This window comes from Hyperoodon ampullatus, assembly GCF_949752795.1.
Source record: "Hyperoodon ampullatus genome assembly, chromosome: 18".
In the NCBI taxonomy this organism is placed as follows: domain Eukaryota; kingdom Metazoa; phylum Chordata; class Mammalia; order Artiodactyla; family Ziphiidae; genus Hyperoodon; species Hyperoodon ampullatus.
The window spans coordinates 28670541-28683471 of NC_136931.1; the positions used below are offsets into that span (position 1 = coordinate 28670541).

Genomic DNA, 12931 nt, shown 5'->3' on the forward strand with positions numbered 1-12931 from the left:
GGCCCACGTACAGCAAAAAAAAAAAAGAAAACTAATGGTTACCAAAAGGGAGAGGGAAAGGCGGAGGGGCAAATTAGGGGTATGGGATTAAGAGATACAAACTACTATATATAAAATAGATAAGCAACGAGGATATACTGTACAGCACAGGGAATTATTATATCCATTATCTTGTGACAACTTTTAAAGGACTATAATCTGTAAAAACACTGAATCACAATGCTGTACACCTGAAATATTGTAAATCAACTATACTCCAAAATAAATTGGGTTGTCTTTTTATTATTGAGTTGTAAGAGTTTTTAATATGTTCTGGATATAAGCCCCTTATTCGACATACATTGTAATATGCAAATATTTTCTCCCCATTCTGTGGGTTGTTTTCTCTCCTGATAGTGTCCTTTAAAGCACAAAAGTTTTTTCATTTTGATGAAGTTCAGTTTATCTATTTTTGATTCTGTCACTTATGCTTTTGGTTTCACATCCAAGAAGGTCAGGAAGATTTACACCTATAGTTTCTTTTAAGAGTTTTAAAGTTTTAAAGCTTTAAAGACAAATACCATATGATTTCACTTATATGCAGAATCTAAAAACCAAATCAAATGAACAAACATAACAAAACAGACTCATAGATTCAAAGAACAAACAGGTGGTTGCCAGAGGGGAGGAAGGTGGGGGGAATGAGTGAAATAGGTGAGGGAGATTAAGAGATACAAACTTCTAATTACGAAATAAATGCATCACTGGAATGAAATGCACAGCATGGGGAATATAGTCAATAATATTGTAATAACGTGGTACGGTGACAGATGGTAACTAGACTTATTGTGGTGACCATTTTGTAATGTACAGAAATATCAAGTCAGTATGCTGTGCACCTGGAACTAACATAGTGTTGAAGGTCAATTATACTCAATTAAAAAAAAAAAAGAATTGTTTCGGTCATTCTAGGTTCCTTGAATTTCCATATGAATTTTAGGATCAATTTACAAATTGCTGCAAAAAAGCCAGCTGGGATTTTGATACGAATTGCATGTAATCTATAGATCAATTTGGGAAGTGTTACCATCTTAATAATATAGGGTCTTCCAATCCATGAATATGGACTTTCTTTCACCTGCTTTCTTAAATAAATGATAAAGTACTATACCCATTCCTCCACCTTGCATGTTTATTTTACTTAACGATATGGCCTGGAGTTGCTCCATCCATGGCAGTGTATATTCTCATTCCTTTGTGCTACTGAAAAGCTATGCACATGTACCAATATTCAACCAGTCCCATATTGATGGATGTCAGAGTTGTTTCCAACTTTTGCTATTACAAATAATGCTGCAAAGAATAACCTTGTGCACACATCTTTTCATACTTTTGCCAGTGTATCTTTGGGAGAGATTCCCTGGAAGCGGGACTGCTGGGTCAAGAGTAAATGCACTAGCTATTGCCAAATTCTGTGCCACAGGCACTCTATCTCCACCAGAGATACATGAGAACATATCCAGTGCCCAGTGATTTTAAGGCATACCAGGGTTGGGAACCTTGGCATTTAAAAATTAGCTATTAGAATTATGAGAAGAGAAAGGATATCGAAGTGGCTGGTGCCTGGAGGAACTGTGGGCCTGTGCAGTGCATATGCAGAACTCCTGATGGGGGAGGGGGAGGGAGAAACGATGAAGGAGGCAGGGAATCTAGGGTAGGGATGGTTTTACAAATAAAGGCTGTACCAGAAACTTTCAGCTTCTAAGGGTGGAAAAATCCAAAGGTTCCCTACCCCCAACCTGCCCCAATTTTTGTAAGCCAGGCAGCTTCTCTTGAGCACAGAGCCAGAGAGGCTGGAGTCAAACAGTGCAGTCCCAGGAGAACAGGAGGACAAAAGCTGTTCTCAGTCAGTATACATGGGGAGCAGAAAAAAAGTCAAGAGGCTTGAGTTAGTCCCACCAGTCACTTACTGACTGAAAATCCTGGGTGCATCACTTTTCCAAGCTTCCTTTTTCTCCTGCTAACATGTGAAGGAAAACCCTGCCTCTCTCACCTCTCAGGCTTGTGAAGACCAGTCAAGAGAGCACCTATTATACACCTATGGGAACTGAAAGTGCCTTACAAACGTGAGGGATTCTCACTGCTCAAGCTGGATTTGAGTTCTGGTGTGACCGACCACTTGCTTATCTGACTCTCCTCAATTATAAAACAGAGACAGTAACACTTATTTCACAGGGTTATTTTAAGAGGAAAGTATATAATGTATGTAAAGTACTTGGCACAATGTCTGACAAACAGTAAGTGCTTTAAAAGGTAGGTTAGTACGAGCATAGTAAAGTTATAATCTGCTGTTTAACTCTGGGCAAATAAATGTTTATACATGCTTTGCTTGAACATGAAGAAAAGTGTGAAAGAATAAGTAAATTAAAAACACTGATTACCTTGGAGGGTAAAGTTAGGGAGAGAGAATGATTGCTGCATTTTTCTTTGTACACCTCTAGGTTGTTTGGTTTCTGAGCTGAATGGAAAAATCCAGTGAGGCATCTCCAATGAGGAAAAGGGGGATGCAATTGACGATGTGTACCCAGGGAGGGCTTCACAGCTAGTGATAATATTCCATGTCTTAACTGTGCCATGTGCACAGGAGTATTCATTCATTTTCCTATTATTTACACCAGGAGTCAGCAAACTTATTCTGTAAAAGGCAGACAGTAAGTGCTTCAGGCTTTGCCGGCCATACAGTCTCTGTCATCACTACTCAACTCTGCTACTATAGCACAAAAGCAGCATAGACAATACATAAACAAGTAAGCGTGCCTGTGTTCCAATAAAACTTTAACAGGCAGCAGGTTGGATTTGGCTCCTGGGTCTTAGTCGGCCAACCCCTGATTTATACCTTTATATATGTTATGCATATTCTTCTTTATGTGTGAAGGTATTTTACAATTTAAGAATATCACACATGCAAAAAAGCCAGCAAATCTGTTCCCTAAAATGAAAAATCCAACGAAGTCTATTTAAACAAATGAATTTCAACACAGAACAATTCACTCTTAGGTCTACAAGCTAATCTTAACTAAAATCTTGAAGACAGAAATTTTTTTCAAAATTTATTTCGTGTAAGAAAATTTTCCCTATTCACTTCTCTCCTCTGCCCTCATCCTGTACTGAAATACTCACATCACACTTTATGTCTCTGCCTATCAAGGAGATGGAAAAATACAGTCATCAGCCCTTTGGTTTCTTCTTGAGCACCTGCCCCACCCTATATCCATTCTTTCAATGTTCCAACTTCCTCCTCCCTAAAATGATGAACTTAAGGTAGAAAGAGATGAGGAAGAATGGAAATTTACAAGAAAGAGAGCATGACTGATAATTGTTCCCAATAAAACATTTTCCCTTTTTGCTCTTAATAGGCTGTAAAGCTAATGTAATTAAATTATAACTATAGCAACTCAGCTGGCATCACAGTCCTTTCGCTCCAGCAGCATTCTTTCACACAAGCAAAAGCCTGCAGGCTAAAGACCCGGGGTAACTGCAGGCAACCAGCAGCAGCAGCAGTAGGAGCCTGCAGGGAGGGCAAGTTAGCAGAAATGTCTAAAGGCTGGATGGGGTGCTGGACGAAAAGTGTAGTGGAGCAGTTGGCTGCATTTAGCTACAAGGCTGGATAGTGAAAAATCCCTGCCAGGGTTCCCCTGATTTGCCTTTACCAATACCAACAGAACAAAAACTAACTAGTATTTTAATAAATAAAATTCTGGGGAGGCCTACATAAGAATTTCTACAACATCCTTACTGACTCAGCAGAGCAGCCAAAACATTCAGCTCTCAAGATTAGTTGGGAAAAAAAAAATGTAGCCCTTATACTCACCCCCTGTGACATTTACTATGTATCCAAAACAATGTCCCCACGTTAACACAAGCACTTAGGTCTTATCAAGTTTAAGGAATGAAGACTGAGCAGATGACTGACGATTCCCCATACAGTATTTCCCACAGAGAATCTTAGCCACTTTCCAGACCCAGCAAGGTCACCAGTAACAGCACCTCTGCATCCTCCCATGACCCTTCCATCAGGGCTAAAGGAGCATACACTCTGGAGTCAACCTCACTGGGTTTGAATCCTGACTCACTATTCACCAGCGGTGTGATCTGAGAGAGTTACTTGTCCTTTCTGAGCCTTAGCTGCTCATCTGTAATACAGGGACCACATTCCTACTATTTGTTGTGAGGATTAAGCAAAATCTTACTGATGCATAGTAAGTAATCAGTAAATCACATTTCTTATGGAAAGAGGCGAGATTTTTTCCTGCCTCACCAAATAATAAGCTTCTTGAGGGCAAGGACCATGTCTAATTCATGGTTGTAGTCCCAGAGACAGCCCAGGCCTGGCACAGTGGGGATCCCAAACACATGTCTGTGGAATCAACAACCCAAAGCATGTTGTGAGGCAGCAGCAGCCACCGGCCAGTCAACCTGCACTTTTCTCCCGCTGCACTCTCTTGAGGCTCACCCACTTTCCTCTTCTACAATCAACTGGCAGCCACTGCATTTCCAAGGCCTTTTAGAAGCAGCCTCTGGGGTCGCTGACAGTAAGCAGATAGGATCACTCCTCACTTGGATGGCTTCTCATCACTAACTGCTCATCAGTTTCTTCCAAGGACTCTTAAAAACTGTGCTCATCACTGGGCCCTCTCTGGCTTGGAGGGTAACACTTACCTGTGTGACCCACATTTACCAATATACTACGTGAGCCATTTATGACCAACAGTCAGTGAACCCAAGCAGGAACGACTGGGACGGTTTCTCTATGACAAAGCTCTTCACCCTTTCTCACCCTGATCATCTCTGCCTGTGATAGGGGCTCACAGCTTGGTCAGGCAGACAGGCTGGAAAACCCAGGAGGCAGGGAGACAAAGCAAGGCTGCTGACCTGTTTATAAAACCTCTCTTGAATTCCTGAGACTCTGGCTTGTATCTGTCTTTTACAGACTACATCCAAATTCAAGGCAGGAAAGAAGCAGATCCTGCCCCCGAGCCACCAAGCACCAGTGCTGCCTCCCCACCAGTACTCACGCCTTGACATCTGCTGTCTCCTGGGATGTGCGTGTGAGGGTACGGGAACGCAGGCGCTCGCCCGCCTGCTGGATCTCCTGTAGGTTCCGTTCCACATGGGGAAGCTCCGAGATGCCCTCGGTCTCAGCGGCAAGCTGTTCAGCTTGCTGAAGGAGCTCACCAAACCCCTCAGTATCCATTGGAGATACAGCTCCTAGGTGGGGGAGAAAAAGGAAGAGACCCAAATCAAGAGGAAGGATAGGCTTCAAACACTGCCTGAACCTGTCACAAGCTTAACGAAACACTAGGACTTTTTGTAAACAGACAAGGAGACAGCTCATCAACAAGCAGGATTTGTTCCTGAACATAGCCCAAGAGCAACAGTCCTGACAGAGAAAATGAGTCAGACTGGAAAGAAATAGATCATTTTTGTCCATACTGACAGCCCCAAGATTGATTTCTGCCACCAGAACAAATGCAAAGATATTAAGGCACAGATCAGAATTCCTGCCTCACTTCAGGCTCAAAGCCGACAAGGCAACAGAAGCCATGGTGGCAACCTCTGGGAGACGTAAAGAACCCTCACTCAAACTTCCTCTCCCTCCACCTGTCTTAGACAGAAAAACACCTCCACCCACAGACAGCTGGCAAATTTATATGGCCATCTCATCTCATATGATTCCCAAACAACTCCATGAGGATCCTGAGAAGACAGAGAAGCAACTCCAGTCCACAGAGCTCAGTTCTGTGCCTAGAATACTCTCTGCTGCAATGAGGCTGAACTGAAAGCAGAAGAACACAGGTCTTCTGACTAATCCCATTAGTCTCCTTCGCTAACATAAAAGACAGTCTTTTAAAATTCATGTCCAAGTCTCCATTCAGTCATTCTTCAGCTTTATCTCTGAGAGCAGAGATCCATGTCTGCTTATTATATATGACATGCAGAATATGACTTGTTAATATACCTACTACTTTTAGAGATACTGTTGCAACTAATAATTATACTAATTTAAGTAGCAGCTGGCTTCTAGATCATGAATATTATTAGCAAGATCACCTGTTTCTCCAACAACTGAGAAAAGCTCTGTGAACAATGTTGATATTTAATGCATATTACACATTTATGAATCTTCTATATACTGTACCATCCTTGTATAAGGTTCATAACTAAGAGAAGGAGTTTTTACCTCCTACCACTATTTAAGTCAACAGAAGATAAATAGTATCAACATCATTTTTAAAAATTACATTGCTAAAAGGTTAACAAAATTATTTATTTAAAAAAAGAACAATATTCTTTAAATAGCAGCTCTTGATTATACTTCTCCCCTTTGTTTTAAACCCATGGCTTCTATTGTACTTTAGAAATCCCTGTGGTCTAGAATTGTAGTTACAATGTTAATGTAATATATAATTATATCTCAGCTATGAAGCTCAGGTTAATGTGAAAAGGGCATGGTTTCCACCATAAATCCACAGCAGCAGAATAAGGACTTTTAAAAATGAACATTAAAGGACATTAACTTTAAAGGCAAGGGCACAAGGTTAAAACAAAAATAGCTCAGCTGGAGTAAACATGAAGACATTTTGGTATTCTTTATAAAGTGCCAAGCTGACTTTAATCTTTAGACAAAAAGCCATATACACTATAACTCTTTAGAAACTCTAAAGTTTCTAGATAATCATTGTCATTTTTTTATTTTACCTAATAGAATCAAGCTGTAACTGGCCACCTCCACCTGTGAGAAAATGTGGATCACAGAATGAGAAGGGTATTCTCGGGGACAAGAAGAAAGAAGCAGAGAGTATAATTAAACGACGGCTCCTGCTTGATGGAGAAATGTTTTTCCTCAGAAACCTATAGGGTCAATGATGTTCTATGAACTACCAGAAACATGGTCACTCACCAGAAAGAGGAAAAAAAAGAAATATGCTGCCTCTTACCCCCATACTTTTTTTTACTCTAAGATAAAAATAATTTGTCTAACAGAGCCAAGGAGAAGGAAATACACTTTTTCCTTCATAAGGAAAATTCTGGAACTCCCTGAATAAAACAAAACTTTTTTATGTTCAAAAAAAGAAGAAAAATAAAGGAAAAAAATATATTTATCATTTCACGTAACATTTCCATGTCAGACAAATTCAGACAAAGGAAATGCTCAACTTCTCAAATGACTTGCCCATACAAAGATTTAAAGTGATGGATTTGAGGGTAAGTAATAAATGCAAAATAAAAGTCATGATTTACTTTAATATGGTCCAATAAACATGATTTTTAAAAGTTAACTAAATAGAATTATTTTGACCATAGTAAAATAAAGGCTGAATCTCTAAACAACATCCTAAACTTAGTATGCCCCAAACTGAGCTTTAACCTTTCATCTACAAAATCTGCTCCTTGGCCTGCTCCAGTCAGTTGCTTGGGCCAAAATCCTTAAGGGCCTCCCTGACTCACATCTCACATTCAAATAGGCCAACAAAGCCTTTCAAATCTACCGTCAAAATGCACCCAGAATCTACCTCTTCCCACCACATTCCCCCATCCAAGTCACTCTCACCTCTTCCTGGCTTCCCGGCTTCAGCCCTTGTCTCCTACAGTGTCTTTTCAATCCAGCGACCAGTGATCCTTTGAAAGTCTGATCACATCCATCCTGTTTAAACTTCTTGTACAGTGAAGCCCTACAGAAGCAAGCCATCTCTTCTTACCTACTAGACTCATCTCCAGTCCTGTCCCCCTTCCTTTCCTGGGCTCCAGCCACCCTGGGGCCTCCTTGCTGGTCCCCCAGAGGGTCAAGCACATTCCTGCCCTAGAGGCTTTCTTTGTACTCCTTATTTCCTCTACCTGGAACGCACCTCTCCCAGATATGATCATGGCTGATTCCCTATCTCTCTCAGCTAAACTGTCAGCTTGCCTCTGATGCCAACCTAGAGCAAAATATTTAAGAGTGCAACCTGCAACCAACCACCCTCAGCACTCCCCCCCATCCCCAGCTAGAATGTAAACTGCACAAGGATAGGGTTTTTTGCCTGTTTTGTTCACTGAGGTACCCCAGGTTCTTAGAACAGTGCCTGGCACATAGTAGGTTCTCATCTGTTGAATGAATGGGAGTTTTATTCTTCCGTTTGTGGAGACTGTTCTTCTTGAAGGCTTCCTACACACTCTTGCCAAATCAGCACCCACTGGCAAGCAGAGACCAAAGCAAAAACATTCCCTTCCGACTACCAACTGATACTTAACATTTCTGAGGCTGCACAGCATAAGGCAGAGACAGTATAAATGGCAGGAATTCAGATCACACTTGGTCCAGACTAGTGCTTTCCCTCTAAATACCCAGACAAAAACCCAGTGATATTTTAGAAGAAACAGCCCAGTTTTCAGGTGAACAAATTCCAAACTAAAAGAACAAATATACATACAGGAAGAACTGTGCTATATAAGTTTAGAGTAGAAAATAAGCTTGTTCCATGTCTGTCTGAGAGAAGAGAGAAATGTATATGATACCATATTTGGGAAAAACTGGATCTGTCCTGCATTATAACTCAACCAGTGGAAACTGATTTACAAAAAAGTTATTAAAGTTTCCAAATGTATACTTTGATGTAGTCATCATCTTATTAAAATTTTTAAACGTATGGTTAATTTTACAAATTTAAGATGATTTTTAACCCTTCTGCAAAATAAATATCAATTTAGCCACAAAATATAGGGGTTAAACCAACCGAATTATCAATTTTGACCCAAGATACTGAAAACTGATCATGAAAATAACCTCACTAGCTTTGTCCAATAGTGAGAACCAGAATGATTAGCGGGAGTGGAGGTGAGAGGGTGAAGTCCAAGCTCTGTGTTGGGAAAAAAATCTGGCCAAGACACACGCAGAGACTGGATGCCAGCTGCACCCCTGGGGAGCTATGGAGGAGCCAGGAAGAAGCCACATGGAGAACCCACAGAAGTGGGATGTGCAACAGTCAATGCAGCAAAACTGGGGCTGGACGGGAAAAGGCCAGCAAGGACAGACAGCACTAAGGCTCCTCTCTGTCAGCATGACTCTGAGCCTGATTGTTGAGAGGCCTCTGGAAACACCGAAAGGTGCTTCAGAGAGCATGGCAGGGTACCAGGGCCCTGAGCAACAAACTGCTCTCCGTGCCTCTTGGCAGAAGTCCTACTAAGCCTCCACAGACCTCCTCAAACACCCGGGTAAGCCTTAAAATGAAGGGCAAACTTATCACTGCTGTTAGAAGGCAAGACTGGTTATCCTTTGGTGGCGGAAGGGTGGGGGTGGGGGACAGGAGGGGGCAGAAAGGAGGCTTCTGGGGGGCTGGTAACTTTGTTTTTTTATTCTGGGTGCTGCTTAATAGTGTGTTCATTTTGAGAACATTCATTGAGCTAGACTCGTGATTTATGTACTTTTCTGATTGTGTATTGCACTTCAATAAAAAGTTCCCCATCAAAATGAAGGACAATGACCCACTGTTTTTCAGAGGTTGCAAACACCCTGCTATATTAGAAATGGTGGGACTTCCCTGGCGGTCCAGTGGTTAAGACTCTGTGCTTCCAATGCAGGGGGTGCGGGTTCGATCCCTGGTCTGGGAACTAAGATCCCACATGCTCCACGGTACAGCCAAAAATTTTTTTTTAATTAAAAATAAATAATAGGGCTTCCCTGGTGGCGCAGTGGTTGAGAGTCTGCCTGCCGATGCAGGGGACACGGGTTCGAGCCCTGGTCTGGGAGGATCCCACATACCACAGAGCAACTGGGCCCGTGAGCCACAACTACTGAGCCTGCGCGTCTGGAGCCTGTGCTCCGCAACGAGAGGCTACGATAGTGAGAGGCCCGCGCACCGCGATGAAGAGTGGCCCCTGCTCGCCACAACTGGAGAAAGCCCTCGCACAGAAACGAAGACCTAACAGCGAAAAATAAATAAATTTTAAATATATATATATATATATATTAAAAATAATAATAATAATAACAATAATAAATAACAATAAATAAATAGAAATGGTGAATGCTCTTAGTGGGAAGTTCCCAAGATCCAGACCTCTTCACCACACCTAGAGGATGCTGAGAAATTAACTAGGGGAAAAAATTAAGGCCCACGGCTTTAGAGAGACAGCTCTCACCTAGAGCTAAAACCAAGGACTGGGCAGACTTCCATTTCCTCAAATTAGTCAGCATTCACCTGTCATTCAGTGTCCAAAAAAATGTCCCTTCCAGGCACATAAACATTCTTAACAAAGAGAAAAAAAAATCTCCAAATGGCATATAGGATGAAATGAACTTAAAAAAAGGGCAGAGCAAAAATGCATCAAATAATTTTGGTTCACTTGCTATTAACATGTGTCTTAATTATGAAAAATATGGCCACTTCCACATTCCCAATATAACCATGTTAAATATTTAATCAAGCCAAAAAAGAGTAGTGTATTATAATAAGAAATATATTTGGTCTTTGTCCCTAAGTTCCTGGCACACAGCTTCTAAAACCCTTGGAATGTCCTGAAGTTCTGAGTCTTTTGTAATTCACAAGGAACCCCTTTTAAGCACACCTGGATTTATGCAAATGAGGTAACCTGGAAAGGCTAAGCTAGGTGGCTTCAGGATGGGGCTGGTCACCAGAAAGACCAAGTGATTAGAGAGTTGGAACTTTCAGCCTCACCCACCAATCTCTGGGAAGGGGAAGCAAGGGCTGCAGATTAAGCTCTATAAAAACTCTTGAACAATGAGATTTGTTGAGTTTCTCAGTTGGTGAATGCATCCACACACTGGGAGAATGGTGCACCCCGGTTCCACAAAGACAGAAGCTCCTGAGCTAAGGGCTCTTCTGGACCCCGCCCTATGTACCTCTTTACCTGGCCATTCATCCTTCATAATAAATCAGTTGATTTACCCCTGGGATAAAACCCAAATCTCCCCTCATAATTTCCTCATCTCTAAAGAGGAGATGATAATGCTTACCTCCTTCAAGGGGTTGATGATACACAGAAAGTATTTTATTAACTCTCCTGATTTATGTCACTGTAAAATGCTATTTTAGCTTTTTCCCAAAGTTGCCAATTTGGCAACATTTTGTCAATTATAAAAGTCTCTGCTTCAAAAAATCTTCTAGCCAATATATGATACTAAATTATGACTTATTTAATCACAGCTTCATATCATTCAGTAAGAACTTCTGGGAGACACCTGCAATTTTTAAATGTACAATTTTTACATTCCCCACTATCAAATATGGTTTTGATTATAAATCCAAATTTCCACAATGAAGGTGTGATTCTAAAGAAATTTAGCATTGAATTTCAAGTGGAAATCTTGCCCTCAAACTTATTATTAATTAGACTGTAACAGGATTAAAACACAAGAACAGTGTTCAATGTCCAACACCAAGATTAATGAGGAAAGCCTCACAGGAGGTGTCAAAAGCTGAAGACTGGTTCTGCTCTCCTCTCTTCTTCTGAATACATAGACTATGGTTAAATGACAGCATCATTCTACTTTGTACTGTATCTGTCAGCTGTCAATTACAACAACCAAAAGAAAATTACATCCTAACAGATACTATTGTTTCAGATGCCTCTAGAAGAGGAAAACGATGATTAACAACAACAAAAAAAGTGCTGTTGGGTAACTCTTTATAGTCCTGTGAAACTAAGTAAAAGAGTTAGACCTAATCATTATTGAGAAGGTAGACTTCTGGAGAAAACAAAGAACTACTTTTGCAAATATGTTCCTATAAAAGGGTTTCATCTTCAAGGAATTCATGGAAAAGACTCTGACAAGTACAGGTTTCTCGTAACTGACTATACTGCTGAACTGAATGAATAAGCATTTTCAGAACTCTAATGGAAAACTGATGAATTCATAAAAGTGCTAACAAAAGATCAAGATGAAAAAAATTAATTACATGGGACTGAGTGAACTAATGAGGATGATTATAATTTTTGTGACTTTCTGTTTGAATAAAAAAAAAATCCCACAAGGACTCAGAAGCAAAAAATATACAAATCAATTTTCACTGCAAAGTAAAGGAGCTGTTATAGTGGAGGATTACTGGACTGACCGTCAATATTATGACATAGTATGAGTGTGTTTCGTGTTTGGTAAATGCAATCATTGTTGCTTTTGTTGTGGTCATCTATTTACAATGCTTGGTGTCAGTTTATTTATCTCTTGTAAAAATAAAATACAGTGTGTGTGTGTGTGTGTGTGTGTGTGTGTGAAACAAATTTTTCTTAATAGCTGTTCTCTATTTTAAGTAATATAGATTTGTAAACATGTTGTAAATAAATGCCATTGGTTGAAAAAAATAAATTAAATAAAATAAATCTTTAAAAACACATAAAAAAACAAAGAACTAAAATAAATTACCCTAGACAGAAGAGAAATTAAAGACCTGGGTGATTCAGTACAAGTATGGGCCTGGGTGACTCAGTGTTTGCAGTAAGGAGTGTTTAGTATCAGCTTTCTTGATACATAAAATAACACTTGTATTATTTCATCTTCAATGAGCAAAGAGAAGCAATCTGGCATCACACAGAAACATAAAGTAACTACACAGCCTACCTTCTGACAAATTCTTGGAGTAGAACTGTGCACCCCATCCTGGCTTTGCCCCGCAACATCTCTCTGACCCTGGGACCGGCCCTTCCTCATCTCTGGATCCCAGTTTCACCACCGGTGAGAGGAAGGGGTTGGCTCAGGTGATTTCTAAGGTCCTGCCCGCCGTGAAGAATCTACAGACGTGGGATATTTTAATTCAGTCTTTAAACTCACTTAATGAATGTGTCCTTGGAAGGAGCAGCCCCATTTTAGCGGTGATGAAAAGTATCTGTATAAAGAACCTGAGGAATGATACAGGCCCCATATTACAGCTGCATAAACAGGGGCAGATCACCAAGT

The 12931-nt window shown here is 40.6% G+C and overlaps 1 protein-coding gene across 5 annotated transcripts in view; it reads right to left on the reverse strand.

Moving 5' to 3' along the window:
- Positions 1-5233, reverse strand: part of NUP93 (nucleoporin 93) — a gene marked incomplete at its 5' end in the record, with an annotated part of 88362 nt that extends 83129 nt beyond the window's left edge. For all 5 annotated transcript variants that reach the window (XM_079723179.1, XM_079723178.1, XM_079723177.1 and 2 more), the window contains one exon: positions 5055-5233. In XM_079723179.1, coding sequence (XP_079579305.1) covers positions 5055-5233 — 179 coding nt within the window. The remainder of the gene's footprint in view (positions 1-5054) is intronic.
- Positions 5234-12931: the final 7698 nt, after the last annotated feature.